The sequence below is a fragment of the Grampus griseus genome, assembly GCF_964374135.1.
Source record: "Grampus griseus genome assembly, chromosome: 5".
NCBI classification, from domain to species: domain Eukaryota; kingdom Metazoa; phylum Chordata; class Mammalia; order Artiodactyla; family Delphinidae; genus Grampus; species Grampus griseus.
In genome coordinates, this window is record NC_138998.1 from 78,097,698 (window position 1) to 78,118,995 (window position 21,298).

At 36.0% G+C, this 21,298-nt stretch overlaps 1 protein-coding gene across 1 annotated transcript in view; it reads left to right on the forward strand.

The window, feature by feature from the left end:
* Positions 1–21,298, forward strand: part of GSK3B (glycogen synthase kinase 3 beta) — a 197,803-nt gene that overhangs the window by 117,184 nt on the left and 59,321 nt on the right. Inside the window, exons 5-7 of the mRNA XM_082654334.1 lie at positions 930–1,060; positions 8,320–8,426; positions 11,226–11,323. Of these exons, the coding sequence (XP_082510460.1) occupies positions 930–1,060; positions 8,320–8,426; positions 11,226–11,323 (336 nt within the window). The remainder of the gene's footprint in view (positions 1–929; positions 1,061–8,319; positions 8,427–11,225; positions 11,324–21,298) is intronic.

The following is a 21,298-nucleotide window of genomic DNA, read 5'->3' on the forward strand; positions in this document are numbered from 1 at the left end:
CTGGTGGCGCAGTGGTTGAGAGTCCGCCTGCCGATGCAGGGGACACGGGTTCGTGCCCCGGTCCGGGAAGATCCCACATGCCGCGGAGCAGCTGGGCCCGTGAGCCATGGCTGCTGAGCCTGCGCGTCCGGAGCCTGTGCTCCGCAACGGGAGAGGCCACAACAGTGAGAGGCCCGCGTACTACAAAAAAAAAAAAAGAAAGAAAAAGATATACTCACTTTCTTCACAAAGACTGTCTCTTCACCAGTCAAGAGTCTAATTCTTTCTTCCACACAGACCCAGTTTCTCACTGTATGTTGTTTTGTAATAAAATTGAAATAAATATTCTTTTAAATTGATGTCAGTAGTCATCTAGGATCTGTTTTTAAATGGCATTTTGAAGTCTACTTAATTCTGAAGGATATTAACAGGAAGAGTGGTGTTGCTATTAATAGATTTACTGATGTCTTGATAGATCGTTGATAACAGATTTTCTCAGTTCACGTGTGAGTTTTCCCAGACCTCTGTATCAGTAACCTCTGGCCCTGACAAAGGATGATGAAGCCAAGAAGACTTGGCTTCTGGTCTAAACATTGTTACTTGTTACACATGATTTGGAATACCCCTCTGAGTTTTTAAATCTGTGTTTAGGGGAAAAAAACAGGTTTGTGGTGAGATGTTAGTAAAATAAAAATTATAAAAGCACATTGTAAATTTCCCTTTTTTAAGTTATTAAAAGATGGTACAAATATAACATTGGTTAACTAAACTATAATTAGCTAATGGATAGAGAAATGACATAAAACTTGTTTAAGAAAGACTGAGTGCAAACAATCCCCAGCTTTTCACTATTCTTTTCTGGAAATCTGTTACTTTGTTTCCTGTGTAAGGACTCTGAATTGTTTGGGATAGAAAGTAAGTATTCAATGAATTTTTACTCTTTATTCCAGTTGTATATGTATCAGCTGTTCCGAAGTTTAGCCTATATCCATTCCTTTGGAATCTGCCATCGGGATATTAAACCACAGAACCTCTTGTTGGATCCTGATACAGCTGTCTTAAAACTCTGTGACTTTGGAAGGTAAGCTAGTTCTCTTTTCTTCTCCCTCCCTTCCCTCCTCTCCAACCCCACCCTCCCACCCTGTATACTCAGAATTTTAGTCTTTCATCGAGCAATTTAACTCCTAGGAACTGTTCCCTTACAAATACTCACACATTTACAAAATATTGTATATACCAGGATTTTTATCATAGAATTGTATATAAATGTCTGGCAGTAGGAAGATTACCAGATAAATTATGGTACATCATACATATAATGTAATACATGCAGCTGTTAAAAAAAGAAAGGGGAGGCTCTCTATGAATGGAAAATGAATGATTTCTAAGAAGTATTAAATTCAAAAAAAGAAGGTCAAGAATCTACATAGTATGTTCCCTTTTGTATTCTAAAAACACAGAGAGTATAGGCATATGTACACAGATACATAGCTTATTTATGATGATATAAATGATATAATGATATAAATGATATAATGATATAAATGATGATGAATGATATAAATTCATAATATCGATTGCTCCTAGGAGCAAGTCACATTTGTTTATTTATGGTTTTATTTCCGTTACTCTAGGAGGTGGGTCAAAAAAGATCTTGCTGTGGTTTATGTGAAAGTGTTTTTCCTACATTTTCCTCTAAGACTTGTATAGTATCTGGTCTTACCTTTAGGTCTTTAATCCATTTTGAGTTTATTTTTGTTATGGTGTTAGGGAGTGTTCTAATTTCATTCTTTTACACATAGCTGTCCAGTTTTCCCAGCACCACTTATTGAAGAGGCTGTCTTTTCTCCATTGTATGTTCTTGCCTTCTTTGTCATAAATTAGGTGCCCATATGTGCATGGGTTTATCTCTGGGCATTCTGTCCTGTACCATTGATCTATATTTCTGTTTTTGTGCCAGTACTATACTGTCTTGATTACTGTAGCTTTGTGGTGTAGTTTGAAGTCGGGGAATCTGATTCCTTCAACTCCATTTCTCTTTGTCAAGATTGCCTTGGCTGTACGGGATCTTTTGAGTTTCCATATGAATTGTAAAATTTTTTCTTCTAATTCTGTGAAGAATGCCATTGGTAGTTTGATAGGGATTGCATTGAATCTATAGATTGCTTTGGGTAGTATAGTCATTTTCACAATATTGATTCTTCCAATCCAAGAGCATGGTATATTTCTCCATCTGTTTATGTCATCTTTGATTTCTTTCATCAGTGTTTTATAGTTTTCTGAGTACAAGTCTTCCGCCTCCTTAAGCAGGTTTATTCCTAGGTATTTTATTCTTTCCATTGCAGTGGTAAATGGGAGTGTTTCCTTAATTTCTCTTTCTGATTTTTCGTTGTTAGTGTATAGGAATGCCAGAGATTTCTGTGCATTAATTTTTTATCCTGCTACTTTACCAAATTCACTGGTTAGTTCTACTGGTTTTCTGGTGGCATCTTTAGGATTTTCTATGTATAGTGTATGTCATCTGCAAACAGTGACAGTTTTACTTCTTCTTTTCCAATTTGTATTGCTTTTATTTCTTTTTCTTCTCTGATTGCTGTGGCTAGGACTTGCAAAACTATGTTGAATAAGAGTGGTGAGAGTGGGCATCCTTGTTTTGTTCCTGATCTTAGTGAAAATGCTTTCAGTTTTTCACCATTGAGTATGATGCTTGCTGTGGATTTGTCATATATAGCCTTTATTATGTTGAGGAAGTTTCCCTCTCTACCCATTTTCTGGAGAGCTTTTATCATAAATGTGTGTTGAATTTTGTCAGAAGCTTTTTCTGCATCTATTGAGATGATCATATGGTTTTTATTCCTTAATTTGTTAATGTGGTGCGTCACATTGATTGATTTGTGTATATTGAAGAATCATTGCATCCCTGGGATAAATCCCACTTGATCATGGTGTATGATCCTTTTAATGTGCTGTTGGATTCTGTATGCTAATATTTTGTTCAGGATTTTTGCATCTGTGTTCATCAGTGATATTGGTCTATAATTTTCTTTTTTTGTGATATCTTTTTCTGGTTGTGGTGACAGTGTGATGGTGGCTTCATAGAATGACTTTGGGAGTGTTTCTCCCTCTGCAATTTTTTGCAAGAGTTTGACAAGGATAGGTGTTAGTTCTTCTGTAAACGTTTGATAGAATTCGCCTGTGAAGCCATCTGGTCCTGAACTTTTGTTTGTTGGAAGATTTTTAATAACGGTTTCAATTTCATTACTTGTGATAGGTCTGTTTATATTTTCTACTTCTTCGTGGTTCAGTCTTGGAAAATTGTACCTTTCCAAGAACTTGTCAGTTTCTTCCAGGTTGTCCATTTTATTGGCATATAGTTGTTTGTAGTAGTCTCTTACAATCCTTTGTATTTCTGTAGTGTCAGTTGTGATTTCTCCTTTTTCATTTCTAATTTTATTTATTTGCATCCTCTCCCATTTTTTCTTGATGAGTCTGGCTAAGGGTTTATCAATTTTGTTTATCTTCTCAAAGAACCAGCTTTTAGTTTTATTGATCTTTACTATAGATTTCTTCATTTCTATTTCATTTATTTCTGCTCTGATCTTCATGATTTCTTTCCTTCTACTGACTTTGGGTTTTCTTTGGTCTTCTTTCTCTAGTTGTTTTAAGTGTAGGGTTAGATTGTTTATTTGAGATTATTCTTGTTTCTTGAGGTGACGTTGAATTGCTGTAAACTTCCCTCTTAGAACTGCTTTTGCTATGTCCCATAGGTTTTGGGTCATCATGTTTTCATTGTCATTTGTTTCTATGTATTTTTTAATTTCTTCTTTGATTTCTTCAGTGATCTCTTGGTTATTTAGTAGCACACTGTTTAGCCTCCATGTATTTGTGTTTTTTACAGTTTTTTTCCCTGTAATTGATTTCCAGTCTCATAGTGTTGTGGTCAGAAAAGATGCTTGATACTATTTCAATTTTCTTAAATCTTCCGAGGCTTGATTTGTGACCCAAGATTTGATCTGTCCTGGAGAATGTTCCAGGTGCAGTTGAGAAGAAAGTGTATTCTGCCACTTCTGGGAGGAATGTTCTATAAATATCAGTTAGAGCTATCTGGTTTATTGTGTCATTTAAAGCTTGTGTTTCCTTATTTATTTTCTGTTTGGATGATCTGTCCATGGGTGTAAGTGGGGTGTTAAAGTCCCCTACTATTATTGTGTTACTGTCGGTTTCTCCTTTCATGGTTGTTAGCATTTGCCTTATGTATTGAGGTGCTCCTATGTTGGGTGCATAAACATTTATAATTGTTATATCTTCTTCTTGGATTGATCCTTTGATCATTACGTAGTGTCCCTCCTTATCTCTTGTAACAGTCTTTATTTTAAAATCTATTTAATCTGATACGAGTATTGTTACTCCAGCTTTCTTTTGATTTCCATTTGCATGGAATATCTTTTTCCATCCCCTCACTTTCAGTCTGTATGTGTCCCTAGGTCTGAAGTGGGTCTCTTGTAGACAGCATATATATGGGTCTTGTTTTTGTATCCATTCAGCCAGTCTGTGTCTTTTGGTTGGGGCATTTAATCCATTTATAGTCAAAGTTATTATCGATATGTATGTTCCTATTACCATTTTCTTTTTTTTTTTTTTTTTTTTTTTTTTGCGGTACGCGGGCCTCTCACTGTTGTGGCCTCTCCAGTTGTGGAGCACAGGCTCCGGACACGCAGGCTCAGCGGCCATGGTTCACGGGCCCAGCCGCTCTGCGGCATGTGGGATCTTCCCAGACCGGGGCACGAACCCGTGTCCCCTGCATCGGCAGGCGGACTTTCAACCACTGCACCACCAGGGAAGCCCTTGGGTTTGTTTTTGTGGGTCTTTTTCTTCTCTTGTGTCTCCACTTAGAGAAGTTTCTTTAGCATTTGTTGTAAAGCTGGTTTGGTGGTGCTGAATTCTCTTAGCTTTTGCTTGTCTGAAAAGCTTTTGACTTTTCCATTGAATCCTGCCACTCCCTTCTGGCCTGCAGAGTTTCCTCTGAAAAATCAGCTGATAACGTTATGGGGATTCCTTTGTATGTTTTTTGTTTTTCCCTTGCTGCTTTTAATATTTTTTTCTTTGAATTTAATTTTTGTTAGTTTGATTAATATGTGTCTTGGTGTGTTTTTCCTAGGGTTTATCCTGTATGGGACTCTCTGTACTTCCTGGACTTGGATGACTGTTTACTTTCCCATGTTAGGGAAGTTTTCAACTATAATCTCTTCAAATATTTTCTCAGACCCTTTCTTTTTCTCCTCTTCTTCTGGGACCCCCATAATTCAAATGTTGGTGCATTTCGTGTTGTCCCAGAGGTCTTGAGATTGTCTTCAATCTTCTCATTCTTTTTTCTGCTCCTCAGCAATTATTTCCACCATTTTGTCTTCCAGCTCACTTATTCGTTTTTCTGCCTTAGTTATTCTGTTATCGATTCCTCTAGTGTCTTTTTCATTTCAGTATTGTGTTGTTCATCTCTGTTTGTTTGTTCTTTAGTTCTTCTAGATCTTTGTTAACCATTTCTTGTATTTTCTCAGTCCATGCCTCCATTCTATTTCTGAGATTCTGGATCATCTTTACTATCATTACTCTGAATTCTTTTTCAGGTAGATTGCCTATTTCCTCTTCATTTATTTGGTCTTGTAGGTTTTTACCTTGCTCCTTCATTTGTGACATATTTTTTTGCCGTGTCTTTTTTTTTTTTTTCCCCTAATGAGTGGGATTGTGTTTCTGACTTACTGGTTGTTTGACCTGAGACTTCCAACACTGGAGTTTGTAGGCTATTGGGTAGAGCTGGGTCTTGGTGCTGAGATGAGGAGCTCTGTGAGGTCTCACTCCAGTGAACATTCCCTGAGGTCTGAGGTTCTCTGTTAGTCCAGTGGTTCAGACTCGGAGCTCCCACCGAAGGAATTTTGGCCCAACCCTGGGTTTGTGAACCAAGGTCCGGCAAGTTGCCTGGGGCAGCAAAAAAAAAAAATAACAAAGTAAAAAATAAACAGATATGTTAGGAAGAATATAAAAATAAAAGTATAGATGAATCAACAGCCAGAAGGCACATCAGTACCATAATAGTAAAAAAGAGGAGGAGGGAAAAGAAAAAAGAAGAGAAAAGGGGTGGGTGGGGGGGGGGGGAGGCCTTGGCTGTGGAGGGCGGGGCCTAAGCAAGGGTGAGGTTTGGGCGGTGGGCAGGGCTAATGCTCAGGACTGACAGGACTGGAAAAGGCGCTGGGGGCTGTTGGGGGTGGGGCTTAGGTTCAAGGAACAGAAGGGACCCAGGTTTGCCCCCCAGCCCTGGTCTCAGAGGGTGGGGGACCTCACAGGGGAGCCCAGCAATCTTCCTGGGCTCTAGTGGGTGGGGCAGTTGCCCTCTGCTCCTCCCGCCTGCCTCTCCTGTTCTCCCCTAGGCCTCCTTCCTATGCCCCCAAGGACCCACGAGACCTGGAGGGGCCTTTGGAGGGCAGGGGATCGGTCTGGGAGCTCAGCCGGCTGCCCAGGGCCCCAGTGGGTGGGGCAATCGCCCTCTGCTTCTCTGGTGTGCCTCCTTGGATGGCTCCTCCCGCCTGCCACTCCTCATCTCCCCAGCCTCCCTCTTATGCCCCCAGGACCCACATGGCCTGGATGGGGCTGTGGAGGTGGGGTACTGGCTTGAGAGCTCAGCAGGCTCCCCAGCCCAAGTGAGCCAGGCGATCACCCTCTGCTCCTCTCCTTCTCTTCCCAGAGAGTCCCTCCCTCGTGCCTCTCCTGATCTCCCTGACCTCAGGGGCACAGATCCTGTCTGACCTCCACTTCTCCCCCCTCAGTCCCCCTACTTCCTACTGGTTTACTTTGGGGTTCCTACTATCTCCTTGGGCGTTAGTGTCCCCCACCAGCGGCCGGCAGGCACACTAGTTGTGGGGAGAAGCTAACTGTGTCTTCCCACACCACCATCTTGACTCTGCCTAGTTCACTTTTAATAGCTCTGATAACAAAGCTGCCTTTTATGTTTTTGACGGCTAGTTTGAGCAAGTAGAGTTTGGGATACACTTTGAAGGTAGCTCTATCAAGTGGCATTTCTAATATTACCTTCTTTATCACTGAATTTTATGACTAAATAATTGGAATCGTCTTGTTAATTTAGAAAATTCTTTATAAGGTAGAAAGGTTTTATCAGTTTTGCTGAAAAAGTGTCTTAATTTTCATGCAGCCTAAAAACAGGGATTAGTGTTTATTAATTTAGGAAATGGCTGCTGTATGTCAAACCTTGGTGAGAATGTTAAAAAATAAACTGCCTCCCACCTTCAAAACTTGTGATGAAGGAAGACCAGGTTATGGTCAGACTTATCATTGACCAGAAATAAATGGAAGAAAAGAAAGCCCAAACTGAAACCTTTGTGACTACTTTCATCTATCTCTACTCTGATTTTCCTGTACCTTTACCTAAAAATTTTTTTTTTACCTTTTCTGTGACTTACTTTTTTACTGTTTTATTTTGTTGTTTGTATTTATTTCCTGTATTTATCTTTCCTATTATTGTATGTCAAAATGGTTAGCTTCTGTAGCAGTTTATTTATTTTAGGGTGTCTTCAAGTTATCTTGAGAGGTACTTCAAAAGAAACTAATTTTAATATTTAAAATACATGCCACAAAGTATTTGGGAAGGAAAGTTGGATTAAGAGAATGTGTGATTTAACTTACGACAGTGGAATTAGAATTCATGGACTGTGAATTATCTCTGCCCTACAGGAAAGGGCCTATCTTTTTTTATTGGGTAACGAATGCTTAGGCAGTTAATAAATTGACCAAACGGTGGAAAAACATAAAGTAGATTGGATCTGCAAGCTTTGGGATACTTACTCTGAGTCAGAAGTCAAATTTTAAGAGAGTGGCCAATTTCTTACCTTTTTAAAAAACATATTGGGTAAGCAGTATTCATTCTTATATTATAATCTATTACTGTGCTTTTTGGTGAGGGGAAGTACCGCTCATTTTTCTGCCCTTTCTTCTTTGTATTTTAAAGGTGGAATTCAGGGAACAAGAGCAGAAGAAATTTAACATTTATCATTTTGTGATTTTTTTAAAAATCTTTTTCCTCAGGTGACAGTTAACAAATGCATTCTTTAAAAGTTACTGTTCTTTTTTCAGAGTGATATGTTAAAATTATAAGTTTGTTTTGTCAGACATAGTTATGGTCCATATTTTCTTTTTCTTATATATTGCATGATTGGAATTATGGGAATCTTAGATAAACATTGTGTTGCGAATGCGAATGATAGCAGTTTACGATAGCAATGATACAGTTTAGATTTTCATTTAAAGAATTTCTGCTTTTGATTTTTTTATTAGTGCAAAGCAGCTGGTCCGAGGAGAACCCAATGTTTCGTATATCTGTTCTCGGTACTATAGGGCACCAGAGTTGATCTTTGGAGCCACTGATTATACCTCTAGTATAGGTAAGTAATGGACCCAAATATAATGGCTTGTAATTATTTATTGCATCTTGTTTTTAGTAATTTAGTATTACTAATCTGTTCTTAAATATAAATATGCCTTGAAATATATTTCTTCTTAAAGATTGATATGCAAAAATGTATAGAATTTAAGATATATTTATTATTCTACTTTTACGTTTCTTGTATTATAAGCTACTCCTTTGTGATTTCTTTAGGAGTACAGTTATTTTTAACTTAAAATTGTAAATAAATTCTAAGTATACCTTTTCTAACTTAAAAAAAAAAATTCCCCTGAAATATTCCCTTCTGAGCTTGATCACCAGTTGGAGAATTTGCATCAATTAAGTTTATGATTAAAGTGGTAGGATGACCATATTACTGATACTCCTGCTGTGCTGTCTCAGTTGGTTATTTAAGTCTGCTCAAAAGGAACAATCTGATTTTTTCATTAGTAGTTTGGACAAACCCACCAATTCTGTAGAATTTGTCACCAAAGATCTTTAATGATAGAAGGAATTGAATAGAGACAGTTTGCTTCATTCTTTATTGACCTCCTCTTCTACCTCATTTTAGCCCACTAGTAGTAGTGCACATACAGAGTATGATCAGTTGGACATGAATAGGAAGCTAAGAAAGGAGCAACCTTAGGGTGGCATGCAGGTGGAGGTCAACTTTATTTTATTGTTATATATTGCTTCTGAAGAGAATTCCTTGGTCCAAAAGCATACAAATACAAAACAAACAAACAAAAAAATAAATGCGGTTTGCCTCTTTTATTTATTTATTTTTTATTAATTTATTTTATTTTTGGCTGCATTGGGTCTTCATTGCTGCATGCGGGCTTTCTTTAGTTGGAGCGAGTAGGGGCTACTCTTCGTTGCAGTGCGTGTGCTTCTCATTGCGGTGGCTTCTCTTGTTGTGGAACATGGACTTGGTGTGCGGGCTTCAGCAGTTGTGGCACGTGGGCTCAGTAGTTGTGGCTCACGGGCTCTAGAGCACAGTCTCAGTAGTTGTGGCACACGGGCTTTGTTGCTCCGTGGCATGTGGGATCTTCCTGGCCCAGGGTTTGAACCTATGTCCCCTGCATTGACGGGCAGTTTCTTAACCACTGCACCTCCAGGGAAGTCCTGGTTTGCTTCTTTTAAAAAAGTCATGATCGTATTACGTGACATATTAAGGCATGTTTAACATAAACCTTTAACCCTCTTAAGAGTATATTACTTCTGTAAATGTCCATGTGCCTAGCAGTTCTTTGGGAATACTTCTCACAAAAAAGGCCAGTGTAATCTGTTTCCTCTACTAAGAATCAATTTTCTGGATATTATGAGTACCTGCTTTCCAGTAGCCTCCTTTGCTTGACTAAAACCAGATTCTGACGTCCTAGGCGTAGGACTCACCATCAGCCACTGATTCAGCTGGGACCTTTTGAAACCTAACAAGCCTAGATTTGGCTTTCCCTTTTAGATTTAGGATACTTGCTTCTTAAGACTCTGGAAGATTTATAAATAAACAAAAATAAATATATTTAAAAGTGTTCTAATACAAATATATTTTGGAAATATTTTTAACAATGGTATTAAAAGTGAAAGAGTAGCTGGACAAAATCAACTTGAATTTCTTAAATGAATTTTCTGTCATTATTTTTCCAAGCCAGTAAAATGTAGTCATTGGAGCAGGGATTTCCAATTCCTCTTTTTTTTTTAATTTAATTTTTATTTTATATTGGAATATAGTTGACTTACAATGTTGTGTTAGTTTCCAGTTCCTCTTGTTAGTGCATCTTACCACATCAGACTGATTAAATTATTTGTTGTCCCCATGCCATTCACCATTCTTCTCCTTCCCTACTGGTAGATAGAAAACCCAGCAATGATTTATGTTCATCTCCCTAAAACACTTGTTTGGTGATTCATACAAAACCCAGGAATCCAGAAACTGAAAATTAGCTTTTTCTTGCAGGAAGTCTTAGGTAGTGGGCTCTAAATAGACTGCCCATATAATTTATCTTCTCATTTGGTAATACTTTTAAGAGAGAAAGGGGATGCTCTTCATAATTATCCCAGGACGGTCGTCTAGACCAGGACTATCGTGGGTAAGCCAGGATGTACGCTTTATTTTTTTATTTAGTAAATTTATTTATAAATTATTAAAATTTATTAATTAAATTATTTTTTAAAGTTTTCTCTCAAGATTGAGGTTTCGGTTTTGACTTAAAAGTGAATTATATTTTATAATTTGTAAAATAAAATGTATTCTTCTCTCTTTGCATTTTAAAATATTCATATATTTAAGCACATTTTTCTGTCAGTCATATTACAAGACAAAAGTTTAACCATTTAAAGTATTAAAATTTTTTTCTCAGAAATTTTCATTGGCCTACAACCCTGTATATAGGAGATTAAACCCTTGCTTTCTGCTACTCTGTATAAGTACCTGCCAATGTGAAGAGATTGTATCACTTTGACTTATTTTTAAGTATAATAAGTAAATAATCATGTGCTATGTTTTCATTCTATAATCCCTGTCTTGGTTCTTGAAGACTTGAACATCTGCTATTTGATAATTAAATAGATATTACCCTTTATTAGAATATTCTTATTGTCCTGTTTCCTGTTTAGTAAGTTTAACACAATTTTTAAATGCATTAAGGATAGTTTGATGACTTTTCCCTCTGTTTTAGATTATACAGTCTTTTCCTTGTGATATTTCTCTGACCAAAGTAAAATTAGAAAATGTATACAGTTTAATGCAACTTAAACTACAGAGTATTAATAAGCTTTTTTTTTTTTTTTTCTTCAGATGTATGGTCTGCAGGCTGTGTGTTGGCTGAGCTGTTGTTAGGACAACCAATATTTCCAGGGGACAGTGGTGTGGATCAATTGGTAGAAATAATCAAGGTGAGAAGATTGAATCAGAATTTTTGAACTGGAAGGAATCTTATTGCTGTTTTCTAAGAATCCATATCTCTCACACACTCATGAAAAACTGAGGAAATGGAGAACGTGATCTAAGATCACATAGCAAGTTCAGCTGTGGAAGAAGTATAAGAACCCAGCTTTTGCTTTCTAATTGAGTTATTCTTTTGTTATGTGATACTAGAAAAGCTATTTTGGCTATCTGATGCAAGAAAGGGATATATCTGTTATTTAAAGTGCTTAAAAGCAATAGATCACTAAAATGTATATAAACTGAATAAAAACCCAAGCTATGTCTGTTTTTGCTCACCATGTGCTCTCTGCTCATAATACTCTGCTGAGCACATAGGAGATGCTTGTATTTAGTCAATATTTAAATATTTATAAAATGAAAAAGTGAGTATATATGACTAGATCACTTGATAGAAGCAGAATTTTTACTTATAATTTAAGTAAGTTTTTACTTATAAATTTACTTATAATTTTATTTATTAGGTCGGTCAACACCTTTATTAACAACATCAGATCCAAAGTATTATTATTTTGGAATTCATACTGTCTCTTAAGAACAGCAGCACTGACATTTTAAAGTTTTTAATACTTGAAATTTTAAATAAGTTCTCACCTCCCCCCCCTTTAGTAATATCTAGTGTCTCTGTATTTAGACCACTAGATTGGTTGATTCTAAGGTTATAGTTTGTCCAAAGCAACAACACCTACTGTCTATTAGGCTTTATTCTTGATTTTCCAAATGTTTCACAGAAGTGGAAAATTGAAAATCTCCTTAGAGGTTATGTAGTCCAATTCTCCATCCAATGAAAGAACCTTCTTAGTTACATTCCTGACAGATGATTTTTCAGTGTTTTCTTGAATACTTCCAGCATCAGGTTGCTACTTTGGAATGCAGCCTGTTTTGTATCTGGACAGCTTGAATTTAGTTTTTATTGTGCTGAACCTCAGCAGCTTATTTATTTATTTATTTATTTATTTAAAAAAATTTTGTATTTTATATTGGAGTATAGTTGATTAACAATGTTGTGTTAGTTTCAAGTGTACAGCAACGTGATTCAGTTATACATATACATTATCTATTTTTCTAAATCTTTTCCCATTTAGGTTATTACAGAGTATTGAGCAGGGTTCCCTATGCTATTCAGTACGTCCTTATTGGTTCTCAGTAGCTTTTTGTAGTTATACACAGGATGGTGATTAAGTTATTTTAAAATCCTTGTACTTAATTTATAAGAATATGTTACTTTTTTTTTTTTTTTTTTTTTTGCGGTATGCGGGCCTCTCACTGTTGTGGCCTCTCCCGTTGTGGAGCACAGGCTCCAGACGCGCAGGCTCAGTGGCCATGGCTCATGGGTCCAGCCGCTACGCGGCATGTGGGATCTTCCCGGACCAGGGCACGAACCCGTGTCCCCTGCATCGGCAGGCGGACTTTCAACTACTGCGCCACCAGGGAGGCCCAGAATATATTACTTTTGATAAAATGATTTTGCTAGGTATCAGTGTATACAAGTGTGGTTGAAAACACCCATGTGTAATCAAGAATCTTCCTTACTATCTATATAATTTCTTATGATTTGCACTTGAGATCACTGGTATTTTGCTGTCTTTTTGTAGTAACCATCTTTTAGTTTCAAATTGAAGCTTTAAACTTAGTTCAACAGATCTCCTTCCTTCCTGATTCCCATACTACACTCAGATCTAAGTTCAGATAGTTTGATTTCCTTGTTTCCTAAACGCCTATGTATTCTTCATTATTATTCAAATTAGTATTCTAATACAGGAGTTGGCAAACTTTCTATAAAGGGCTAGATAAAATATTTTAGGCTTCGTGGGCTAAAATGAAAGTTAGGGATGTCTGAGATATATTGGATTGGGCAAAAAGTTTGTTCAGTTACTGAACACATTGTTCAGTAAAGTTCTTCATGAAAATGAAAAATGTGTCTTTTATTAGTACTTAAAACCGAACGAACTTTTTGGCCAACTCAATATAACAAAATTTCCACATATTTTTCATTGATGAAATTCAAGTCTACTAATTAGAGGAATGGATTTCTTTTGAGGGGGCTATAACATTTCTCTTAATTGGGGTTCAAAGTCAGTGTTTCGTATCATCAAATTGATTGCAAATGTTTATCTGTAAAATCAATTCTTAGTTCCTGGGCCCTTCCTACATAAACAGAGATTGGGCCATAGTTTGCTGACCCTTAGTCAGTACAACCATTCAGCATTTCTTCTATCCCCAGGCTTTCAGTTGTACTTGAGTTTACCATACTACAATTCTCCTGGCGTATTGATATCCTATTTGTCATATATGTTTAGCTTATTAGAACTGCATCATTTCTCTACTGATTATAGTTTAGAACTGTGTGATGGTTTATTCTTTGTCATTAATTTTAATGAATTCATACAGGACACAAACGAAATTGCTTAGGAAGCTAAACTGAATATCTGTGATAAATCCTATATCTCATATCTTATACACCTTTAAGTCCAGAACTTATTTCACCACTTCTTGTCAGTCCTTGTAATTCAGTTTTCTACTAATATTGGTCTGTGCTTATTTAATTTTAGTAGAAACTGTCAATTTGTTATTGATGGTTTAAGACTTCATTTTTATATAGGGCTTATTTGTTGCAAGTTTGTCCATGATTAATTTGTTGTAGTAGGCCATCTCTAAAACAAAACACTCTTTTCATTTTTATGTTATCTTGTCATCTTGCATTTATATGTAGTCATCACCTACTGAAGTTCCAAGATCACTTTCTATAGATGTTTTGAAGATGATATAATGGAGTTAACATCCCAGGACAGTTTGAGATATCAAGCTTCTCAGTCCCTTTTGCAGTTTTAAGCAATACTACCCAGGATAAATGATACATCAGTATTAGTTTACCACCCATTTGGTGACCTAAAGTTATACATTATACTAAGGTTAAGTAATAGACATTGTGTTGGAGTGTGTGTGTATGTGTGTATAGTATAGCTCTAAATCTTATTGCATGGAGGTTAATAAACTTTGTAGAGATTTTGTGTGTTTAAGTTAGCTCTAAGTCTTGTTGATCCTGTCTGTGTACTTTACATGTTGAATATCTGTGATGTTTCATTGAAATAAGAACTCTTAACTAATTCTGATATAACTGTTCCAGTTTTCCTGATCTAAGTTGTATGTCAGAAAAGAGTTTTATAGGTTAGCTTTCAAAGTTAAATGTATTAAGACATTTTATATTTTAAGCAAATATTGTCATTTCTGCTAATCAGGACTTCAAGAATAGATTTGAGTTTTCCGTGAAAAGTGGTCTCACAGTTGCCCAACTCAAGTCTCAGTTTTTTTGAGATGTTAGGCATGCACCCTTAGTCCTTTTGGTAACTAGGGAATCTATGTTACTGTTCCTTTCTGCTCTTTCCATTTTCTCTCTTGAAAGCCTCATGGGTATTCCTCTGGAGTAACTGGAGGTAGCTGACGCAGCCCCCCCACACCCCTGCCCCCGGTACGATAGGTACTCTTCTCTCTGATTTTGAGTTTATGCAAAAAGTGAACAATCGTACAGCAAACTTCATAAATTATAAATGGTAGAATTACCTAATTATTTTATAAACTTTCTGAGCAGGGACTTTCTTTTATTGTTGTGTTTTAATATCCAAGGACACCAAAATAGTTTTCAGTAAGTGTTTAAATTGAATTAATCTACTAGATCATTGTTCATTCATGAATTTGGAATTACCTGGGAATTAATAAGAAAAGTTAGTGTGATTGTTGTTGTATATGTTGTTTACTAAATTTTATTGGCTTGGACGTCCATGCCAATAATTTACAGAATGAGTAACACAGAGTATTATTTAAGCTGAGCTAACTTAGCTTAACCTTAACCTCCCTACTTACCCTCAAATAAGGCTTTTGAAAAATATTTAGAATAAAATTAAAATACATCTTCAGAGTAAGTTAAAAGTGTAAGGCAGAATGGAATAGAAAGTCATGAGAAATCATTTTTAAGCATGAAAAACACTTAGCTTTCTGAAGTTGATTTCATACATAGGATTATCAGATCAGAATCTCATTATGCCGGTTAATCTCTGAGTATTAAAAAGTGCTTGGATTTTCAAAGCATTTGTAAACAGAGAGATTCTGTTTGGGGCTTCTCAGATAATAAGATTTTTTTTCTTAAATTCTTCCTTAACAGTACTAGTTAAAATACCCTTAAGGAATATTTGATGTGGTTTCAGATACCTGGATAAAGATAAAACATTTTGGGATAACATCAGTCAGGAATTTCACAAACCATAGGTTCAGTGATATAGCATTGTCCTTTGACACCTCTGCCATAAGTCATAGCAGTGGGGTTAAAGAATCTTTTGAAGACTTGGAAAAGGTAGTAGTTTTTAATATGATTACTTTTTTATAATTATATATGCTATAATTTTATATGCTTAATGCAGAAAATATACCCAGACACAAATGCAAAGAAAAGAACAAAAGTAATCACTTTCTGTTCTGGTACATCATGAAAAATAACTTCTGTGAATATTTTTATACACTTTTCTATGCATATGTATGTTAAAACAAAAGTGCCATCTGTTTTGTAGACTTTTTTTTACTAAATAATTAAATGTATTTCTCATGTGAAGAAGTGTATGTTGACTAAGTGATTTTTTTAATGACTGCATAGATTCTATTGTAGGTTCTATTCTGAATTACATAATTGATTCTGAAAAGAATAATATAAAGTGGTAAACTATTGCTTTTGAAGAGAAATTCCATATTTATCTTCTCAAAGATTTGATCATTAACTTCCTTATATAAATGACAGATGTCCCCAAAATTCCCCAGATGGATTGAAGTTGAAGCAGTCTAGGAAATTCTGGACCTGGGAATGCTGTAGGTTTTACTAATAGTTTCTTTTCCCCCTCCAAATTTTAAAATGTAAATTTCAAGTAAGGAAAGGCAAGCTTCAGTCCAGAGTTGAATTTTTGGATTAAAATATCACAAAACTTAATATTTGAAAGAAACCAACCATTTTGTAGGATTTCAAGTTTTAAATGTAATAATGTTCCTAGAGATATACTTTGATTTATTCCGTAAACATTTACTTGTGCTTTGTAATAATATGACCCTTTCTTTCTAATGGAAGAGTTTTAAAGGCAGAAGTAGAGTCCACCTCTAGATGATAGAATTTCTCTATAGCTTTCATAACTGTAGTAACTAGCCTTTTAAATTTGGATATATCTCTTTTAGAAAAACATGACATTAAGCATGTAGATCGTTTTTTCTTTAATTTTTTATTTTTATAGTTGATTTACAACATTGTGTTAGTTTCTGGTGTACGGCAGAGTGATTCAGGTATACATATATATGCATATCCTTTCATGTTCTTTTCCATTATAGTTTATTACAGGATATTGAATATAGTTCCCTGTGCTATACAGTAGAACCTTATTTATCTATTTTATATATAGTAGTTCGTATCTGCTAATCCCAGACTCCTCATTTCTCTCTCCCCCATTGGTAACCTTACCTCTTTGGTAACCATAAGTTTGTTTTCTGTGTCTGTGAGTCTGTTTCTGTTCGTAAATAAGTTCATTTCTGTCATATTTTAGATTTCACATATAAGTGATATCATATGATATTTGTCTTTCTCTTTTTGACTTACTTCACTTAGTATGATGATCTCTAGGTCCATCCATGTTGCTGCAAATGGCACTACTTCATTCCTTTTATGGCTGAGTAGTATTGTTTTTTGCGTGTGTATATACGTACACCATATCTTCCACATCTTTTTTATCAATTTATCTGTTGATTCCATGTCTTGGCTGTTGTAAATAGCCAAGGTTGCTTCCATGTCTTGGCTGTTGTAAATAGTCCTGATATGAACATTGGGGTGCAAAACATACTTAAATAATTTGTTATAAGGCAATTAAAATTACATAATTTCCCTTTTAAAACAACTTTACTAAGCTATTGTTTAATTTTCTCTTAGCAATAATTCAATTTAGATATTTGTGTAGATGGCTCTTACACAGGTAAGAGCTAGTAAAATCTTTAGCAGAAACTTCAGAAATTTGAAAGTAAAAAACAGATCCAAATAATCTTTAATTATGTTATTATAGCTAAGTTAAGTGGACTTCATTTCTTGTGACGCCTATCAGTAGAAAAAGATTTAGCAGTGGAGAGTGGGATTAAGGAGAGAGAGGGGAAAAGGAGGATTTTCACTTTTTACTGTCTGTGATGTTGATTTTTTTTTTAAACAATCAGCTTTTTGAAATCCCAGAAACTATGAAAAAAATAGATGTTTTCAGTTGTTTTGTGCCAGAATCTTTTGTTAGGAAACAAATAAAAATAGTTACATAGAGTTAAGAGAGCTGCATTTTATTACAAATGTCTGTCTAAATCATTGTTTTCCTGGTCTTCCAGTTTGACTGATGGCTCTTTGCAGTATAATTTATAGACAAATAGATCAGTGATTATCTGGCCCCTCAGAAGTCTACATTTTCGAATATTGGTAAAATACTGCTAATTATAAAAGCTACCACTCAGTGAGAACTTCCTCTGAACCAGGCACTGGGCTAAGCACTTTACATATATTACCACATTTAATCCTTACCTTAATCCTAGAAGGATGATAATGACAAAGATGAGTACCACTACTGTTATCTGGGAGGGGTTGGGTGGTAGGAAAATCCTGTCTGATTCATCTTTAGCTAAATTGGTGTCCTCTATTCATGGTATTTTGTAGCTCTGGGGAAAACAATATGATACTTAATGTCAACTTGTTGTCTAGAACCCATTAATTTAGTATATTTTTAAATATATTTATTTATTTTTGGCTGCACTGAGTCTTCGTTGCTGCACACGGGCTTTCTCTAGTTGCGGCGAGCGGGGGCTACTCTTCGTTGAGGTGTGCAGGCTTCTTATTGAGGTCGCTTCTCTTGCTGCGGAGCATGGGCTCTAGGCGTGCGGGCTTCAGTAGTTGTGGTACGCGGGCTCAGTAGTTGTGGCTCACGGGCTCTAGAGCGCAGGCTCAGTAGTTGTGGCACACGGGTTTAGTTGCCCCGCGGCATGTGGGGTCTTCCCGGACCAGGGCTCGAACCTGTGTCCCTTGCATTGGCAGGCGGATTCTTAACCACTGCGCCACCAGGGAAGTCCCTGAATTTAGTATTTTTAAAGTATGACCACAAAATAAAGGAAACAGCCCCTAAATCTTATTGTAATGAATATACGAAATCAGTTTGTGATGTCTTTGGACTAGATTTAGTTGTGCTTCATCTAAAGCAATCAAGGTTGTAATAGTGGATTCCTTGCTTTCAAGTACAGCTCAGTGTCATTTTCATCATCTTTGTTTAGCAAATAGTTTAGCTTTCAGTTATCTCCGTATTATGAGTTGTTTAGCACCTGTGTGTGCACTCTCTCCTGGCTTAAAATTTTCACCATTAAACAGTCTTTCAGACAGAGGTCTCAGATATTAACTAAATCAGAATTTAATAAGTATAAAATACTTTTTTTCCTAAGTTTTTTGACGGATCCCTGACGTATCTTTGCTAACATGCATTTGGAGCTTAATCATATGTTACCTGGTGATATTTCTTGTGCTGTCATATCATAGAGCTCTTGCGTTGTTAACAGACTGCAGGGACAGCGTATTAAACTTAGTTCTCTCTCCTTTTTCCACTCTCCGTAACAAGTAAGCACACCCCATTACACATTGTGGTACACATTTTTACTTGTAATGTATCATTATAATATGCAATATATAAAAAAAATTTTATTGCTTTTTTCATTCTTGTATTATTTGTTTAAATGTTTCTATGTTTATTACTGACTAGAGCAGCAACTTTTAGTAGCTTTTGGATCATGGACCTCTTTGAAAATCTGTTCATAGCAATGGACTCTCCCCCAGAAAAATGCAGTCATGCCAGAGTTTTGCATATGATATCAGGTGAACTTTGGACTTTCTGAAGCTCATCCAGAATCCCTAGCTTAAATATGCCTATACTAGTACAAGGAACTATGGTTACAATTTATAGTAACCACCTGCAGTATAAATATTATGTACATAATGTCAACGTTTTAAAAATAAGTGAATGAGGGCTTCCCTGGTGGCACAGTGGTTGAGAGTCCACCTGCCGATGCAGGGGACACGGGTTCGTGCCCCGATCCAGGAAGATCCCACATGCCGCGGAGCGGCTGGGCCTGTGAGCCATGGCCGCTGAGCCTGCGTGTGCGGAGCCTGTGCTCCGCAACGGGAGAGGCCACAACAGTGAGGGGCCCATGTACCGCAAAAAAAATAAATAAATAAAAAATAAAATAAAATAAAAGTAAAAATAAGTGAATGAGTAAATGAGTATTAGAACAATCATTTTAATGTAAAACTCCTCAGCTACATCTTTACATTAATATGTTGTACATAGACCAGAAGAAACATCAAGTTGTAAGTAACTACTATGAAATTTTACTGACTCTACAGTAATACTAATACTTGGTTAAATCTCTGTGCGCTTATATGTAAGTGTGCCCAGGCACAGAGAAGTCGTTTTCTGGCAATGTGGTATAGTTTAGCTTTTGACTTGAGAATAATGACATCCATTTGAAATCTTTAATTTCCCCAAAACAAGCAGTATAAAATGATTTACTAAGTTGCCAGGATATGTTTTATTTATGCAAAGAAACTTTTTTCACACAGACCTAAGTTTCATGACATTGTGACCTCAAAACTGTTGTACTGATAATTACATTTTACAACCCGAATTACTCTTTGTGGGATATAATACACTTCATGTGTCAACTGCAGATTCTTCCGCATGGTTGCATTTTGAGTTCTTTGGTGTGTTTGCTTAATTTCAGGGTCCAATATAAAGAAACAATGGAATCTTGTAGAGGGGCATTTATTTTGTTAAAAGCATACTGATTGATATTTCATATTTATAAAACATAATTTTTATATTATTGATACATATATAATAGAAGGAAAACATGAAGAAAATCTTGGCATGTGGTGCTATGAAGAGCTATAGTGTTAATGATTCTCAAAAGAAGCAAGAGCTGGGTGATGTGTGTATAAAATGTTTACGTGTCTCAAAGCGGAGTGTGATTTTTAAAAGTTTGGGAAATACAGTGAGGTTTTTTTGTTTTTTTTTTTAACCAAAGAGATTCTAATCCCACCCCTAGCCCCTTTTCTCTTTTGTACTCCTACCTTGAGCATACCACTATGGCTGAGATTCACCTAGGAAAAAAAAGGCCTTTGACTCCTGTGAATATGTATTAACCAAGAATGACTTTTTTACTTTATGTTGAATAATTTCAATAATCAAAACAGTAATCACCTTTTTCGGGGGGAATGAGGGTACTTGTTGCCAAATATAAAATTTTATTCAGGAAGAAAAAATGAGAGTCAAAACAATCTTTAAAAAAAAGAGTAAAGTCATACTTCCCATTTTTGAAACTTACTATACAGCTGCAGCAATCAAGACAGTGCATATACAATGGAATATTATTCAGCCAGAAGAAAGAAGGAAATTCTGCCATATGTGACAACATGGATGGACCTTAGGGCATTGTGCTAAATGAAATAAGCCAGAGAGAGAAAGACAACTACTGCATGGTATTCCATGTATGTAGAATCTAAAAAGAAAAGAAAAGAGTCAAGTCATAGAAACAGAGAGTAGAAAAGTGGTCACCAGGGACTTAGGGAGGTGGAGGAAATGAGGAGAGGTTGGTAAAAGAGGACAGACTTTATAAGATGAATAAGGTCTGAGGATCTGATGTAAAACATGGTGGCTATAGTTGATAACACTATTAAATGTTCTCACCAAAAGAAGGAAGGAGGGAAGGAAGGGAAGAAAGTGTGAGGTGATGAATATGTTAATGAACTAGATGGTGGAAATCCTTTATATGTATATAAAATCACAACTGTGTACATTTTGTATGTCTTACAATTTTGTCAGTTAAACCTCAAG